General features: G+C 36.8%; 1 protein-coding gene across 3 annotated transcripts in view; it reads right to left on the reverse strand.

The window, feature by feature from the left end:
• Positions 1-3,046: 3,046 nt before the first annotated feature.
• LPIN1 (lipin 1) overlaps positions 3,047-19,642 on the reverse strand; it is a 60,471-nt gene continuing 43,875 nt past the window's right edge. For all 3 annotated transcript variants that reach the window (XM_068937168.1, XM_068937170.1, XM_068937169.1), the window contains exons 14-20: positions 17,595-17,739; positions 15,950-16,098; positions 14,624-14,710; positions 12,774-12,926; positions 10,821-10,935; positions 7,509-7,612; positions 3,047-6,649 (exon numbers count right to left, since the gene is read on the reverse strand). In XM_068937168.1, the coding sequence (XP_068793269.1) occupies positions 6,490-6,649; positions 7,509-7,612; positions 10,821-10,935; positions 12,774-12,926; positions 14,624-14,710; positions 15,950-16,098; positions 17,595-17,739 (913 nt within the window). In that variant the 3' untranslated portion in view covers positions 3,047-6,489. The remainder of the gene's footprint in view (positions 6,650-7,508; positions 7,613-10,820; positions 10,936-12,773; positions 12,927-14,623; positions 14,711-15,949; positions 16,099-17,594; positions 17,740-19,642) is intronic.

Here is a 19,642-nt window from a genome sequence, read left to right on the forward strand (position 1 = left end):
GTTGGTCTGAGGGCCAAAGAATGGTCCCTGCCCTTTATTAGCCAGCAATTTATTTGTACAGACACAGCCTCTGAGTCTGAAATATAAATGGGTATAGCTAGTGATGGGGAATGGAAATTCTGCTGGTCGCTGTGTTTAATATATTTAAGGATGCCCTTCAGTCAACTTTTAACGCAAATAGCAAAGTGGTGGTAGCAGTGCAAGCTTGCAGAGGAGTCTCTCCCTTTTCCATCATATATTTTGCAAAATTCAGAAACAGAAATAGATCAGCTTCTCCTAGATCTTGGCCTCCAGTCTCCTAAAGGGATGAGAAGGATCAGGAACTGAACATAAATCTGTCAGGTTGTTCACACTTGAGACTGCAGTTATAGCTGTGGGAATCTGAACAGTCACCCAGATGCTAATGGAGCTGCTCCTGTGTCAGTAAGATCAGAGAAAGGACTCTAGCATTTAATTTTTGGATAGTTACTGTTTATAAATTAAAAGGCCAACAGATATTGAGATATAAGTGAGAATGCCTTTTTTGTCTGTGTTAACAGCAATGTTCTAAGATAAAGCTGTTATTTTAAAACATGACCTATTTTCACTTTGCACTGGTCTTTTAACTGTCCTGAAAAGAAAGATGTTTATACAATTTTGCAAAGAAATGTGAACTGTTCTACTCCATTTACATTTCTTTGTTCCAAAACGTATTCCTCTTGTTGAGATTCCAGCAGACAAGGAAAGCAGACACAGCGGTTACTTTCCAATATGAAACTTAAAACCACAATCTTCTGCTCAGAAAACACAGAATGAGTCACAGGAAGGGGCCACTTGCTTGCAAAACTCATTAAAAGCAAGGCAAGGCAAAATGGATTTCCTGTATCAATAAATAGATTTCTGGCAGCAGTCAGAACACCTGACATTGCTAGAGGCTAAAAAGCAGTCCAAGAGTAACCATTAGAAAAGTGAGATCAATTCTTTAGCTTGCAAGCTGTATCTCTCTAGTACACAGCTTGATTTTTCGACATTAGTTGGCTTAATTCAGCAAAGTGCTTAAGAATATGCATGAATTTCAGCGAAGTGAGTGAAGACTTAGGCAAATACTTAAATATCCTCCTAAATTACATCTGCTTTTATTTTCTAGGGCAAGCTTTACTGAAAGGATGCACGCATGCATTACAGAGGTGTATTATCTCACAGGTGACAGCATTGTTTCCCAATTCCATGGAAATAAATAAATAAATAAATAAAGAGGCCCTAGTATTTACCTAAGCTTAAAATTTAGCTCTAAGTGCAACTTTGTTTTGCTGTTTACAATACCCCTCGGACACTTAAATATACATTTCCTTTTCGTCAATGTTACTCTCTCCTGTTTGGCAAATGAAGCCAAAATGGAGTTCTCACCTCTTCCATTCAGTGCAGACATGCAGGATTTCAGTGAAGACCAAAGGCAGAACTCAGTGTCTGACTTGGTACCACCTAGGGTCAGCATGAGGATAGAAATAAGATGCTGCTTTTCTGGCCACAGATCAGTTATCCTGCTAGAAACCAATTACTGTGTTTTTGTTCCTCTTCTTTAGTTTCCTCCTAGAACAAAGCTCATTTCTCGTTCTGCCTCTATTTTTCTCCCTCACATCCCAGTGGATGAAAAGATATCTTCCCAAAAACATCCAGCAACAGTACTCCTTTTGTGCCACTGCCTGGATTTCTCTAGAAATGACCTCTTGTGTCTCAGGTGCTCTTTTACAACCAGTCCTTTCCAGGCATAATTTCTTTCTGCAATATGTTTGAGTTAAGAGTTGGATTTTACTCTAAGCATAAGAGTTAGGACAACCTTAACCTGTGCCACTGTGAGTGTGCTACCTCAAAACTGTTTGTCTCTGGATATTCAAGAAAAAAAGTCTTAAAAAAAATCCAGACTTCTTTTTCAGCAGTAATAGAAGAGCTGAGTCATACTTTTAAGCGCTAGCGTTTGGCATGAAAGGTCTTCTGCCTCTTGCAATAATCTGTCCCAAGGTACTTGATGGCATCTGGGATACACACTGAATTAAGATCATTTATTTTAAAGGAAACAATTAACACAGCATTCTGGAAGTAATCCCTGCCTTCCCTATGGCATCAAGAAATAACTGAAGGGGCTTAGCTCCTCGGGAATGTTGTTCCTTCAGACTTTTATACCTCTAGTGTTAATGCTATATTCCAGGAGCAATGAATATGTCCTTATACAGTCTGGCTTGCTGAGGCAAAAGTATAATTTCTCTAACTTTTAATTAAAAAAGCACCTTCATTTCTAAGCTTGCCTCCAGAGCTCTAGTGTAAATGTTTATACAAGCCAGAGACATACAGAAAATAGAGCGGACTGAAGAAGCAGTCACTGCAGGCTGCCCAAATACGGCTCTTCTTGTATTTTTAACACAGAACTGTAGTTGCTGTAGAGCCATATCAACACCAAACATCTTTGTTTTCATATCAACTAACACCAGCTTCGCAGTATCACTAAGGCTGTAGTTAGTTGGCTCAGCAAACCCAGCAGAGGAAGCAAAAAGCATCTTTGTATTCCCAGAAGCATGAGGAAATGTTATTTGCCTCTCATCAGCAGAATGGTCAATGTTTTTTAAAAAAAAAAAAAAAAACACACACACCACTATCTGGTCTCTTTACAGTGGATGACAACGCAGCCATTCAAAGCAAATCTCTACTTTTTCTTAGGTCACACTAGTAATTAGACAAAAGACTTTAAAAAAAAATCTAGAATGGGAAAAGATTCCCGACTGGTTCAATTTGTTCCAATTTCTGTCTGATTGTTCTTAACTCCAAAGTGCTGTCCTGATACCCCAAACAGTCAGAGCTCAGAGGCACCATGGACCAGCCTCCCTCTATTTTAAACAGCTCTGTATCAAACTCTGTAATTGAATAGTGAAAATTTTGCAAGCACTGGAAGCTACACTGGATAGCCCTGATATATGGGGAACCTATATATGTCACACAGTATAGCAATTCAACAGTTCCACAGAAGTACTCTGCCAATATCAAAGCATAAAGAACAAGAAAAAAAGTCAGACAATTATTTTTAATCTGTTTGCCTTTATTACAATATATATTTCTATGCTTGTTGCATTCAGCAGATCAAAATGAGGGGTTAAAATGATTTTCATCATTGCAGTAGCACATACATTTACAGGGTAAATACTGCATATAAATAGACTTTGAAATAATAATTGATATCGACACATAAAAATACCCAATCCCCTCTTTCCCTTCCCTCTCCTCTTTCCCTTCCCTCCCAAAATTATAGTATTAACATTTTATCTTTATCTTTATCATTAACATAACTAATGCAACAAGTATGGGATTCTGTCCCTCACATGACACAGCTGGAGTGGTATGGTCATCAGATTCATTAAAATAAACATTAGTCACTCCTCACTGCTGCATATTCTAGTTGATGTGTATTGTATAAATAGAATATACAGTTATTTAATGTGTCTGCGTATTTATACTACGTTAGCCAAATATTCTTTCTGTAACAGAAACCAGCATTACATTGAAAGCAAAGTTTAGTTTTTTCTTTCACAGAAAGAGTAGGAATTTGTTAAACCATTCCATTTTTGTTCTTTACAAATTAACAAAGCAATCTAAATATAATGCATAAAAATGCTCAGCCACCAAATCAAAAGGTCTTACACTCTTTTTAAAAGTGTACCTAAGATGAAGTGATATTTCTATCAGGTCAAGTTAAAATTTCAATTTTCATACCTGTATTTCCTGTGAGCAAATTTGATAAATATTAACTCAAATGTATATTTATATAACTATACTTAAACCATCAGGTAAAAAGGGATATACAGTATGTCAGAAGTAAGGCGTTCAATTTCACAGAATCATAGAAATGTTCGTCAGAAGGGACCCCTGGAGGTCATCTAGTCCGTCATGCTTGAAGCCAACAATCATCAACTCTAGATTAAAGTCAGCCATGGCTTTGTTTAGCCAAGTCTTGAAAAACTCCACAATGGATATTCCACAGCGTCTCTGGGTAACCTATACCAGTGCTGCACTACACTTACAAATTGGACAGAATTAAAACGACCACTCATTTACACTACCATTTGGCTTGAAATACTAATGGCAACAACAAACCCTGGATTTGCTGTTTATTAAGTCATAAATAAATATATCACAAACTTAAACTCTGGAGAACTCTCAGTAACCTCTTCTGATGGAAACTGCAGTGAGCAGTAACTTAGGAAAAAAAAAAATCTTAACTAATGTGAGGGATATCAAAGCTCACAGTCTCTTATTCTCTGGAGAGAAGAATTCATTTGGGTTTTATTTTGCAAAATGAATGGATTGAAATAAGCTTTACCATAAACAGATTAAGATAGGATGCAGTTAGTGTGTTCACCCATTAATTCAATCATTAATGACAAGTATCAATAAATACCTACAAAGGCAGCGTGGCTGTATTTAGAGATGCAGCCCGCTCAGTTTAGCGACCCGAGATCCCCACTGTCTTTCAGAAAATTCATATTAAATGTCTTCAGTCTGTGAGTAAAAATATTTTTGCATTTTCTTTAAACTTTCAAGACAAGATAATCAGCTTGGGTTGTTAATCACACATTTCTACCTCTTTGTGTTTGTCTACTAATTCTGATGGGCACGCACCTCACTCAAACTGGTAAAGCTCACTTGAAAAGGAAGACTTGGGGCTGGGCTCATCACTGCACACTGCAGCTGTATAAAGGATTGCACTTATATTAGTGACTATTGAAGGCACAAGGAAATCATGAATTGGCCCCCTGACATCCCAGATAAAGCCTGCAGCCCTAAGAATTCGGATGGCAATTCTAAAATAGGGATTTTCTACTTTCATCGCTACCACTCTTTTGGTTTGTAAAACCTGAATTCATTGATATGGAACTAGTGGGATACAGAGCAGCTGTTCCCAAATGTTTGGGTGCTAACAGACCACAATCACATCTTAAAAGTTTCTTCTGGACCACTCTGCCTTCCTATTATTAAATTCTCAACTGAAAACACTACAAAGCAGCTGTGAAACATGTACCATAGCCTCACAGATCACAAGCAGGCAGAGATCGCACAGCTGCCGTGCTGTTTCAACCACATTCAAATACAATATGCATGGAATCCAACAATGCCATTTCCAGTCTTTCAGAGAACAATTAGACTTTTAAATATATTTTAAAAGGAAAAAAGTCACTGTTGTAGCTACAAGCACATTTGAGGATCATTTGGCATGTGGTCACTTGAGGTCTACATTTTAATTTAAAGTATCACATCACGTAAAGGCAGACCATTTGGAAAAACATTATCAACTGATCTGCAGTATTGCTTCTAACACATACATTTAAATCTTAAGGCAGTCAAGAGCAGGTAGCAAAAACAGTAGCTACAGCTTGTATCTGAACAAATGGGAAAAATTTGCAGGGATGGGACTGAAGGTGATAGAAGAGACTATAATATCTCAGAAGATACAAAGAATGGATGCTTTTAGTGTAGTTTACTAATACAAAACTGAAAAAACCTATATGGTAAAAACCTGAGATACATCAAAGTTCACATTTTAGCCAAAAATAATGTTTCAAATAAAACTTTTCCATTTGGACATAACCCTCAATACTCTTGGCTCAGCAATGGTCTTAAAAGTCAGCAAATTCAGTGTGCGACTTTACTGGAAAGCACTGAAGTTGAACCATTCACTCCAGTGGGCACTTTACAGTGGCCTGTATCTTCCACTTTCACACTTAGCTACCCTTTAAGCACAGTACTTCTCAATTAGAGTGACAGCAGCAGAAACTAGCCACCTTATTTCATTTGCTTCCCATTTAGATTGCGCATTATTTCTTTCCTCAGAAAAATGTTAACATGTCAAAATAACAGGCTGAAATAAATCAACACAGCTACATTGGCTCTGATGGCTACACTGATTTACAACAGTTGACAATCTAGACCAGTAACTAACCCTTACAAAAACAATTGTTGGTCAAGTGAGGAGGGGAGAAGAATCATATGCTCATTCAGAGAAAGGAATTTTGACTTTACATAGACTGCAAGCTCTGCTCATGCTGCCACATAACATCAGGAACGGTGAGTGCCTTCAGCTGCCTTGCTAGCAGGGGGTTCTGATGAAATGAAGGAAGACTTCATTGATGCAGAAAAGACACAGAACCACTTTATGACTAATCCTTATGGCACGTTTAACTGCAGCTCCAGCATCACTACACTTGTATTTGACCTTGTATAGCACAACTTGGGCAGTTAGGTGAACAGCTAGGAATGCAATCCCCATTCCCAGTAACACTCACCCTTGTCATCTGGAAATGCGACTTTTAGTACGAAAAAGCATTTCTGAGTTTGCTCACAGCAAATGAATACAATGCTCACATCATCATAGATTCCAGCTGAACTGTTGACTGCAAAGCCAAGTGATGTCCTTTCAGTACAACTCAATTCATTCTTTGAACTGAAGCCAAGAGTTTGGAGAGGCAATTAAGATGAGGCTGAATGTACATCCTGAGTTTCAAAAGGTGGTAGAGGCTCTCTCCAGTAGGTAAATTGACTGAAGGTATCGGAACAAGGGAAATCTGAAGAATGGCTTCTTTTCAGCAAGGGGAATATGTGATCAACCACTTCACACAGCCTGACATAACTGAAAAATAAATAAATAAAAAGGATTCTACACCATTTCGCATCTTCTTACTTTGAATTAAGATAAGTCCCCAACCACCAAGGCATGGCCACTCTTACAAGGATGACAAGTCATCCTCCTTGAATAAATGAAACGAACCTTGATTTTGGTGCCTTGCTTCCAGAGAGGATTTATAGTTCAGATAATCACAAATCATTTCATTCTAAGCAAAGAAGATACTTGCCTAGCAAGAAACATGACATTTTCTGTCCAGATCAGCTGCTAAAATATCCAAGCCCCACATTTGGCTTCTTTCTGTAGAACTTTGTTCAGGCAGCTCGCTGCTCAACTGAGTATTCATATTATATGCACCTATTCCTTCCCATTCACTGAGTGTAGTATTACCCTTACTAAAAAGCAGTTTCCCTTGAGTGTTAGGTGCTACAATGCCTAAGTGTCTTTTTGGAAGCTCTCAGCCCTATCTTCAGATTTTGTCGTCTGGCTCCTCTAAATGCAAAAGGGAAGGGAAATTTTGAGAAGAATACGTTTAAAGGCCATGGAAATGCAAATGGCTTCAGGAAACTAATTTCTCATTTTTAAACAGACTAAATTATACATAGATTACTCCTTTACATGATTAAAGTAGTTGGAATATATTAAATAGCAAATAAGGTTTTTTTCCTAAAAAAAGTTCTTCAGTTCAATTGAAGAAAAGTGGAAATTGAATACATTACTTTCATTTTTTTTATATTTTATTTGAAATACTATTAAAAAAAAGTTTCATTAGTAACATCATATCCATCCTTGGGCAACTTGAGTCATAAATTTTAACAGGAAATTAATTTAGCCTATAAGGTGCTAGGGATAAAAGATTACTTACGATGAGATGTTTGTCTTTGCATGCTCCTGTATAAGTTCTCCTTTGGGATTAACTGTAAATATCCTGTTTAAAGAAACCCCTACCTGTTTGTATGAATAAACATCCTGAACAGAACAGAGGAGAGGAAAAAAAAAAAAAAAAAATCAGGATTCTGCCTTTGCACAGTAGCTTTTATTCTTGCTTGAATATATTATGCAGAAGAACATATTTGCACAGTATTAATTTTAAATTTACATAATTATCATACATCTGAAATATTCCTAGACTGTTACAAACTTGAACTCAGCCTAATAAAATCCTCATGAAACAGATAAGTTGCAGCTAGGCTTGGAGTCTGCTACTTTAATTTCAACTATTGATTGGAAACATGTTTCGTTTTGTTTTTTTCAGTAATTCCCCTTGACACAAAAAACAACAGTCAATAAAAAGAAAAACTAACAATATTTGCGTGTAAAGGTATTTGTACTTTCATTTTTCTTTCAGCAAATATTTGTTTTCCTGAGTGTATTGTACTGAGTATCTTGCAGCACTGTACAATGGTTAAAACACAACTGACCCCCAAAACAATGATTAGTTTGTAAGGATATGGTCACAAAAGGAAGTCATTCCAACTGTGCCTACATTAATACATCTCCTAGTTCGGGTTAGTAACATACCCATATATTGACTACATGTCACAATACACAGACAAAACCATAGGGAGTATTTTATGGAGTATAGTTAGAAGTAAAAAGTAAGAATGTCTTTTATGCATTGCTTTCCTGAACAGCTTATATTTCTTAACTTTTGTACGGTTCTGAAGAAAAGCTTGACAAAAATCAAAGATGAATCTATCCCCTCAAAAATCAGACCAGAAGCAAGTTTCCGTTTTACTAATGTAAATTATTGGATACGGTTTTAAAAGTTCAGGTGGTGAAAGACTAGGATGTTAATGAAGGTATAAAAATGATTTTAATCTCTGTATTGTAAGGACTGTTCCAGAAAATTGAAATACCAACTGTGCAGAAGTCAACAGCAGTCACTTTAAGAACTCAGTGTCCTGGCAAGTCTATGCAGTATCTATGCCTGTAATTCCCACGAGTACTGAAATTTCACTGAGTTTATTTCAAAATAACAGTGCAAGAAAAGGAAAAAGCATGGTCCTGATGTTCACAGAGATGGTGGTACATCTGAGGACTTGATTCCAAAAGAGATCAAGGGAGTTACAAATAATTAATTTAGAAATACTTAATTAGCTTACTGTTTTACTGGAATTTTTATTGAAGCATACATGACAATAATAGAGATTTTATTTTATTTCTCTGAGGTTCAAAAAATTGAGCTAGAGGTAGACATTATCTGTAATACAAAACCACAGAAGCAGCTAAAGTCATTTCAGTACTATATGCCTGAAAGTAGCTTGATAACGGAAATTAAGCTCTGTATGATATGGCAAATATAGTACTTGGACATTCTTCCTGTCCTCATTGACATACTGTTTTAAAATTATGTCGTGTGCTAATATATGAAAGTGACAGAAAGTTATCACTGCTCATAAATGTCAGCAACCTTAACAAAAATATAGGACAACTGTAGAAATAAATTCCCAACTGAAAGGCATGCTGAATCCCCTCAAATGTAGCTACAACACCTGGAGTTTCAGAGGCCAAAAATATCATGTTAGGCACCTCTGTCCAACATTGAGGCACCCAAAACTCTCAACCTCCAGCATCTACATTCATGCTGATAACGTCCAGTGTCCACGTTTATGGTGGTAACTTCCCCCAGCTATCAACGTTTCTGCTATTAGACGTAGCCAAGCTGCTGGAGCACACAGCAGTCAGGGCTGAAATGCATTCCACATACCACAGGCACTTCAGTAAGGAGCCTTTAATTCTTCTGTAGCCAGTGGAGAAAGATGGACAGCAGGCACTCTCCAGAAGTGCCTGTTTCTCTCTCCACCAACTAGACAAAAAGCAAGAGATAACCAACTGGAGTGCTCTTTCTCAAACTCCTACTAAGAAATGAAAAGGATCAAGGACCATTCTCCTAAGGTCAAATGACATGGCCAGGAGATGAGCACACTATTAAACTGGTTTAGCTTCCAAAACACGGTGGATACATCGAAGCTGCATGTCAATGGTTTCTAGCCATAAACAGCACACTAATGTCACCATGTTGCACATTACACATTACTATACTACACATCAATTTCCGTTGGAAATATTATTACCTGCCAATACAGAGATGGAGGAAATACCAAAAGCTCTGTGGGGTTTCTGAGCACTAATATTGGTCCCATCTGCCTAACTTAAATTGGCTCCTAAACTTAGGTGCCTAGCGAAACAGTGAATATCTACAAAAAGGAAGCAAGTTTCCTATCTGCTGAGAACCAGATGCTTTCAAAAGTCCTTCAGAGAGACAGACAGAACCTCTGTCCTTTCTTATGCACCTACGGTAATATCTACCTCCTCTGACTTTGAAGCAAAGTGATACTGTCTTGTCAGTACTAGTTAACCATACCCTCCCAGAAAAGCCAATATGGCTGTATCAAAAATGGTTGTTGGAAAAGGTCCTTGTCCCAAGCTAACACTTGAATCATATTCAGGAATTGCCTGGGAGCGTGCTGGTCATCTGTGCCAAAACCATCTCTAGGATCATGCTAACAATTTAAAAGGAGGGAAGATCACATGCCAAGGTTCCTACCTCTCTTAGATTAGGTGCAGTCTCAACACCTTCACTAGACTGCTTCCTTTTTTGGATGCATTTAGTATTCTTTGGGCCAGGATAGGATTAAGAAAAGCCTATAGCCAAATTTCATAGCCCTCATCTGGGTGAGGGAGACATGAGTTCCCACCCTTATGTCAAGGAACACTTAAGTATCCCTGCAAAGTAGAACCATTTGATTTCAATCCAACCAAATATTTTTAAATGTACTTACGGTTTGAAGTCTACATCCCACTGGCACTCATCTGAAGGGTTTTGTGTATTTCCCCACAAGTAGCTCACTGGGATTGTAGCAGTATGGACTAGATGGAGATCAGTGTTTCCATAGGGATTTTTTATAAATTTAGGGTTTCGACCAGTATTTGTTAGTATACTAACTTATGCAGATGTTTACACTTTGTGCCCTCTTCCTTCTCTGTTTGCCTCCTTGCTTCCTAAATTGTGAAATCTTTGAGGAAGAGTCTTTCCATTACTTTTTGTACAGGGCCTAATAAAATGCAGTCTGAACTCTCATTTAATACTTCCAGGCTCTAATGTAACAGAATCGTGAAATAATAGCAACCTTTCCATTCTCTGCAATCAAAAAAAATTTTAGGTATTACTTACAGCAGGTCTATTTCCAAAAGCAGCATAAAAGGGTTCAGTGTTAGGATAAAACAAATTTTTGATGTCTGTCAAACACTGAACTTTAAATTTTTCTGGCTTCTTTTCTATCACCTCCCTGAAATAATGAAAAAAAAAAAATAGTGTTAAGTAACTGCATATGAAACACAGCATAATCCATTTCATTTTCTTTATTCACCATTTTTCACTTGGCTGGATTCTCCTGTTGGCCCCTATCCTTCTCCCAGTGAATCTTCATTTGGAAGTCAAAGCTCTTGTGAAAACAAAGTAACATTCCCAAGCTTACATAAAGTACATAGTAAACAAATCTCTGAAACAAGGGGACTTCTACCTAAATCTAAAGCTAAAGATGGCTACTGAGCAAAGATAGTTGATTATAGGGAGTAGCTACTAAATAAAAACTTATGAGACATAAATTGTCATTAAACAAACTGCTTCCTGAGAACTGAAGAATGATTCACGGACTGCATTAGCCTTCACTGTGTATAGGTTTGTGTTTTGTTTTCTTTTGCTGTTTGTTTTGGGTTTTTTTTTTTTAGAACTGCAATTACCATATGTACTAGAAGCACCTCAGCCTGTTAAGATAGGTCTATGGTCAGGGTCATCCATCACTGCTAATTAGCAGAAGTTAAGGAACAAAGAAATCTCCTATTTCCCTTTAATTGCTCATTACAGAATACAGAATTTATTAATGAATGAAGGAGTTATCTAGGTAAAAGCCTTTTCACAGTCACCTCTCTGGGCAAGGAGGCTGAACAGATGGCAGAGCCTGGAGTTCCCATAACATGGTGAGACACCAGCATGACACAAAAGCGCTGCAGCAGCTCAGAATCTTGCATCCTAGCCCTGGCACACAGGCCCCGGAAGATGTGAATGGTAAAGAAGCCTCACAGAAATAACATAACCCTTTGGCATAGCAGCTCTGCATATGACTGAAAGTTTGAGAACATGCCAAAAAGGTGTAAAACAATCTTTCCCTAGCTCACATACACCTGATCTTAGAGGCCATAAAACATCATAATTAAATCTATGGGTAACAGTGAAGCCATTTCTTGCCTACACATCACAGCAGTTAAGATAGTGTATACTGAAAGACGAAACAAGATACCAAAACGAGTATCACTTTAAACATATTCCTAGATACAGATAACATAACAGTAGTTACTCTTGCATTGCATCTATTATTTAATCAATCTTAGAAATGCACTGTAACATCTCCAAGGTCTCTTATATTTAGAATATGACTGGTAAGACAGTCTGCAGCATGTCACTCAATCAAAAGAGCATCTTAACAACTTTCCATTAAAAATTCTAATGAAATGAATCCTGTCACAGCAGCTTTTAACAGCATACAATATTTTCAGTAATCGCTTGACAAGCTTCACTGAATGAGGAAGAAGGCAGGATATTCATGATCTGTGCTGTTATGACTTGCTTATTATACCTCAACACCTGCAAAGAACACCACCACCCACAAGGAATGCCACAATGCAGTCAAGAGCACAGAAAGTTCATTTCATTTTCACATGAATTTCTTCAAAATCTACCAAGGAATGTTCTTCCTTAAAAAACATTTGTGAAAATTAGAACACCTTGCAAGTTAAGATAGAGTGGTTGTTATTAAAATGCTCACATTTTTACCACAGTAGATATTACACGCTAGTAACAAGGGAAAAAACCTACAATGAAGCAAAAAAACAACACCTATGGCTAAATAGCGAACTTAGATGTATAGAGAGGCCTGCCTCAGAGATCAAATAAGCAACATGACTATCTACTAGATTTTGGTCTTTCTCTAACCAAATTTCCTCTTAATAAAATTTTGCATCAATGCCTAAGAAAATCATCATGAATGATTTCTAGCACTCACAAAAAAACTGAGACTTCAGCCTCCACCAACTTCCTTTCTTTCTGCATAAAGTAGCATTACAATACCTGTGAAAAGCTGAGAATAGGCTGCTTGGACTCAGTAACACTGGCCCTTGAGGCAGCACGGTTCCTCGTTCATTGACCCAGTGCAAGTACCCTCTGGTCATATCTGCCATTCCAATAGCACGTGCTGAACAGTACAAAAATTTATATCCGTTTCTGTGAATTGAAAACAAAAGAAGAAACCACTGTAAAAATTAAGTGTTTTGATATTAAAAATTTTGTGAGTTTATTTCTACATGAATCAATCATGAGTGTTAAACAGACTTATGTTTAACCTGGACTTATTAAAATGAAACAAAAACATTAATGCCAGAACCTTAGATAGTTAAAATATGTCTAGCTACACTGATGTTACTGATTTACACCAAGAGAGGATTCATTTATCTCTGGTCCTTTCATGGCTATGGTCATCTATCTGCCCTTATATGTTGGAATAATATTCCTTAGAATTAACTGAAATTGTATCTGCTAAGAGGAAAATACTTGCCATAAAGCAAATAATGGTGCATTAATCTTTGCTGTATTAGAAGTGCTGTATTCCTGCCTTTTGGGCCTCTGCAGAAAAAAAGACTGCTTTATGTGCAACAACATGTTTCTTCAAATGTGAGCAAATCTGAACTTCAAAACATTGTAATAGAAGTAATCTTTGATTTCAAATTGAAATAAAAGTTTCAGTAGAAGTCATAGGCTATCCTTTTCCAGGTATCTTGGTTCCTTCCATGATGGAACAAAGTTTGATTATGTTAGTTTAATGTTAGTTCAGCTATTTATTTAGCAATCAATAGCAATTTAGTTTGCAACTCCTATAAAGAAATTTTTCATGAAATAAGGTAATACAGTATTGACTGTATTCATGCTCATTAAATCCAACTATTACATATTTATACAGCGTTCAGCCATAATATGTAGCTGCTACGTAATTAACTCAGTAATTCAAATAACAACATGTCTCAAATCTCTTTTTCCCCTATGTTTATGGTCACCAAAGCACCAACAACTGACAATGCTGGCAGGCACAGAAATAACAACTGCAATTAAAAAAAAATTAACTAACAATTTCACCAAACGTAATGTGGAGGTTAAAACAGAACTCAATACCGCTCAGCATGTGAATTCCCAAGCTGTCCTGCCTTTTTTATAATCACTTATGCCTATACAGACTAAAAGCCTGGATCAGTGTCTCTGGCATATAATTTCGACTCCATCGTCTATAATTTAAAATTTATCATCCAAGTCAAACAAAAAGCAATAAACCAATCTTAGCATAACCCTAGTGCATGGAATAAATCAGATTAACTAAAGAGGAGAGTTGCAATGTGCATCACAGGCTCTTCAAACATTCATGGTAATTTAAATATGTGAGAATAGCTGAATTTAATGACATAAAGGAAAATACAGTTTTTGTGCAGAGGGCAGAAGTATCAACATGAATAACCAGAGAACAATCAGGCATACTTTTTGTAGAAGTTAAAATCTAAATGCCTAAACATCAGAATACAAGGGATACTATTCAATCCCATCCAGATATCAATTTTTGCCCTCATTTCCTTTCTCTTCTCACTCAAGTGACACAATCCATCAAAATTACTACAGTTTTCAGAACTGCACTATAACTGTCTGTTTAGGATGGTTGGGATAGCAATCATCGCTCACTGGTAGGAGGCTTTTACTCTTGATATTACAAAATAGGTTTTGTTCTGGATAGCCCAGAGCAGAGGTTTACACTGTGTAATGCAAGGAGATAGTGATGAAATAGTCAGCCTTATAGGTTAAGACAAGTCTACAGATTTTAATTTTTATGTAGAAATGAAACACACACAGAGCCGCAGATGCATGATTTACTGAATACTCACTGGCTCACTTTATGGTACAACTTTGCAATTCCTTGGTGTGTCCAGTCTTTGCCAAGAGTAGGCAGAATATGGCCTAAAGTATCTGACCTGAATAAAGCAAAAACAATTAAACTGAACTGAAAAAAAAGCTTCAAAAAGGTCAAAATCAATCTTATAATTTTTAAATAATAAGAGATGGGCTAATACAAATATCACTCATCATTTACTGGTGGCACAGGAAATTAGGGCTTTCTGTAAGGCACTGATTGCGATCAGAAGAAGAATTTATTCCCATTTCTTTCAGGATAGATTGACATGCCCATTTTTCACCATGTTGCTTTAATAACTCTGTGCCCCAAGACTTGTCTGCGTGAATAAGCTAGTGAGCCACAGTATAAAATGGAAGGTACAGCATACAGAATATCAGTCAAAAGTATGCAGTAGACTGGTCAGTACTAAGTACACTTTTATAAACTTTAGGTTGAATGTTTTCTGAATAAACCAAAACTACTCCTAAGGGGAGTTAATGCGAAATTGTAAGCTCAAAACAAAGTTATGCTCTAGCTTGCATCAAATCAACTTCTCCACATAGACAAACCTGATGTTCATGTACAAAGTACTATGACACAGCTAAGCTAGTTTCAGTATATTTCCCATTTTATATAAAAGAAAATTATTTACATGATAGTAATATCTAGAAGTTCCAATAACTATACCATTTGACTAAGCATTATGCAGATATACGGCAAGAAATCCACACCCTGAATGTCTTGCATATTAGAGAAAAAAGATGCTTCATTTTTTAAAAGGTCAAACATAAATTTGTATTTTTCATAAGTCCTTCCCTGTTTTACACACAATTGTTTTCCACAATGTAAATAATCACCCAGTGACTGAACCATTTTGGTCATTCCAAAAATCACCTTTTTTGACCTGAAGTACAGATCTGAAACACTCTATCAAATTCTAATTCTGACATTGAACTTAGTGCCTTATCTTCTAGATAACAATGCCTCTCACTGGAATGCCCCAGTAATGTCTCTCAAAACAGAATTCAGGTATTTCTTTTTTAACATATCCAGTGTACTTCACAAGTGCAATGTGGCAAAGAGTTCATGATTTTGTGGATACTATAAATACAACCACAAGAAAACAGTAGTGATAAATAATGGGCGCATATGGCATGCATCATTATGAAAATAAGAATCCAGCCAATGATTCTTGCATTGTTTGAAAGTAAACTGGAACGTGATCGTTCTTTGCCTTAATTGCCTGTTACTCTTTTTGCTTTAGTCCAAAAGACAACTTATCATCGCAGATAAAGTTTTTCTCTGTTCATGAACTCACCGTGTGATTGTTCCATCGATGTCAGAAATAACAACTTTATCATCCCAATTCCACAAGTAAATGGTGCCCTCACAGCGACAAGTGCCTTGATACTGTGTTGTAACACTAAAGGTCACATCATTGGGGCCATTCTTGAGTTTTAAGCTTTTCTGCAAAACATTATCAGCACAATAATCAACAAACTGAGGGGGTGAAATGGACATAGTACAAATACGAAGGCAAAGATGATCTTTGCTTTGGTCACACTGAATCTTATTGCTGTCAGTAGAGCTATTGTCTGTGTGGTAGCAGACGTTTTCCCTGCGTGATGCATCTTTAAGCATTGATTTATGGAGCAGAATATAACAAAAAAAAAAATCTTGTTTTACAGTAACGGATATGAAAAACAATCCTGAAAAGTTCAACAATAACAAACTTAGTGTTAAGAGTGCTTATATATGGATTTGTGTTTTATGATACTACACCTTTTCCTATAATAACCCATCTTTCACACCATTTGACCTATCACCCTCCAGTCCTCACCAAGTTTCCTTAACTCTCCCACTTCCCTGCCCTTCCTTTCCACTGCCTCCTGTGTCATTTAGCTGTTTGTTGGGAATAGACTAGTGCTTTGGGTCTACTTGTGGACCTAGGCATTCGTTTTCACAAAAGTTGCAGCAGTTTAATACTATAAGTGTTTCTTCCTCTGCTGTATTTCACTGCAATTAGTCAACAGGTTAATAGCTGAAGGGAGGTATGAATGCAGAGTAGCTGATGTGTAACTGATGAGTCTCAGAGTGTTTCCTCGAGAAACCAATCTAAAAGTAGTTTTGGCTTCAGCTAAGTCCTGCAAATTTTCTGAATCTGAAAACTAAGTATCAATGTGTTTGTGTAACCCTTGCTTTCCTTTTGCTATAGACAATAACAAACAAATCCCATCTGTCTCTCGCAACAAATTCCGCATTTCTTACAAACTATGGAGCCAGGGAGTGATGGGCTGCCTAGCGCTGTATTCCCTCCATATGTTTCCTTTAGAAAATTAATTGGCTGTAGATGAGAACACAAGATGTATTCCTCTAGAGTAGCCAGTTTTTCCAAATCAAATAGAAACATACTGAACACGAAACAGCAAGTTATGTCACCATTAGTCAAAACACCTCTGTCACACAGGAAGAGATTTGGCTCCCAAGAAATTAATAGCCTGCCCTCCGAGTAATTTCACAAACAGCTCTTTCAGAAGCTACTAAAAGACGACTGTGTTTATGTAAAATGTGCCTGTTTGCCTAAGAATGAAGGGAAAGAAAAAAAAAAAATAGGCCCGTGGGTTGACATCTACACAAATATGCACATTATACATACTATAGAAAGGATGTGGTTCCAGTACACTTAGTCACTTCACAAAATACAAACTTTGGAATTCACCTTTGATATTTTTCTAAATGGGATCCCATGTCTCCTAGTTTCTGAAATCCAACACTTACTGCAAGGTACAACATTCATGCTTAATATTGAAAAGGGATGGAAAAAGAATTTTTTGAAAATATAATAAAATATAGGATTAAATTCAAGCAGTAACAGCTTACTAAGCCTTGCAAGCCTCAATAACCACATTGTTCTTGTTGTATTAGAAACGACATTTCAGGACAAGGACGTAAAATTAACTCACAAGCTGGTCAGAAGTGAGTCGAAGGGTTTTTTTGTAACTGACTCCAGATAATAACGAGAGATGACTGGAGTTGGTTTGTAATGACCCAGCGTTTTGTTTGGCAGCTCTAGGGTCTTCATCACTTGACGAAGATTCATCTTTTATTCTGCAACATTGCACACACAGAAAATGATGCTATCTCAGTAAGTGCATCTCAGCATCCATTAAAAGTGAATCACCAAATAAGTCATTGATTCTCTGCTCCGAAGTACTGTCTCTCAAGAGGTCATTCACAACTTGGCTGTAAATATATCAGTGAAGCGCTGAATTCTCATTCATGCATGTTCCCCATTATTCATACTTAGATTCTTCTAGTCATTCAGTTGTTTACATGCTATTTCTCATCACTTTAACAGATGCAAATTAATGTGTCATGTTGACTCATAAAAACCTCAGAGATGGTAAAAAATACCTGTTAGATCCTATAACTACAAAAATCACTCAATTCTCAAATGAGTTTTTGTTATATTGGCATTCTTCCATACAATTTAGCAATTCATAAAAAAATCCCAACTACAGTGACGGTAATTTTATTACAAAAAATAACTCCTTTTTCTCCTTCTCTTTCAATGAAGAATTCTTGTTTACTGGATGATTCAAGACACTCTGCAGGATTATCCTGTTCAGGCTATGATAATGAAAAGTCATCAACTTGAGATCCTTTGCAATGTCTTTTTAAATACACATCAATATAAAAATATTTTTTTCTGCTACATCTCTTTTTTTGAGAAATTTTTAAAGGATTTTTTTCTTAAGAAAATATTCCTACCTCATCTCACGTGGCAGCTAACATCCTTTAACATCTTACAAATCTAATCTTTAAAACAATTAGCATTTGGCCTCTTATTTCTATTTCAGTTGGATTATGTTTGATGTTAGAAAGTCTTTACCTAATATCAAGATACCACTTCTCATGATTAGCAACATTTAAAACTCCATTTTATCATCATTTGTGATATCAAATCTCAAAAACACTACTCAACATTTCAGTTCCCGCATTGTGCTTGTAAGCAATAAATTCTTAATGACAGATTTCTAAGGTCAGTTAAAATTTAAACAAAGAATGCTTGCAGAATCTAGCGTGCTTTAAGTCTTAATCTCACTTTAAAGCTTATCTTTAAACAATCGTGTAAGAAAAAACAGACCTAAATGCCATTTGTCATCATTAAAGAGAAAAATCAACCTTTCTGATTCAGTCTATTGATCCCATAAATTTAGAAAACAGAGACAACTGAGGCAACAGCTGATCTCCTACAGAATAGGGAATCTTCATTCCAACAAATTCTCCTGGACTGCAAATGCTGACCTCCAGAAAGAATGAGAACTAATGCAAAAATACTATCTCTTCTTTTTGTTTCACAAACAACTTAACTTCATCAGCATAAAGCATATCTGAATCTGGGTCCTATGGCCCTTTTCAACTCTCAGTGCAGACAACACTGATATGGGCTGTCTTTGCAGTAAGATCTGTATGTACAGTGAAGAAGCAAGACAGGAGAGCTGTCCCCGGCTAACTCATCTCTCTAGAGCTTCTGGGGCCCATCTTGTGGGAGAGGAAAAATTCTGGCCACGCAGTTTATCCATTTAGAGTACGTGAAGCAAAAGATTTCTGCAATCCCTGAAAGGAATAACAGAAAATCATGACATTTTCCTACCTACTGCTAGTGAAAAAACCCTGGAAAGTCTTAGGCCCTTTAAGTTCTAAGATATGCAGAAACAAATTAAGATGTCAGGCCACAAATAAGCTTAAATAAGAAACTTTAGCAACTGGGAAAATATAACAACCTGGGGTCATCGATGATGTTCTCTTAGAACTGAGAGATAGAGATAACTTTGGAGAACTGTTCCCATTATTCTTTGTTTTCAAGAGGCTGGAATATCTGTTCAATACTGGAGGCTAGAATACTTGTCAGAGAGTTGCAAGCCAAACCATACGCTGGAAATGCTATAGCACACTTTAGAGTCTGCAACCCTACCATGACTAGAGCCTTCTTATCTGCACTTAGCTG

The sequence above is a fragment of the Struthio camelus genome, chromosome 3 (assembly GCF_040807025.1).
Source record: "Struthio camelus isolate bStrCam1 chromosome 3, bStrCam1.hap1, whole genome shotgun sequence".
In the NCBI taxonomy this organism is placed as follows: Eukaryota; Metazoa; Chordata; class Aves; order Struthioniformes; family Struthionidae; genus Struthio; species Struthio camelus.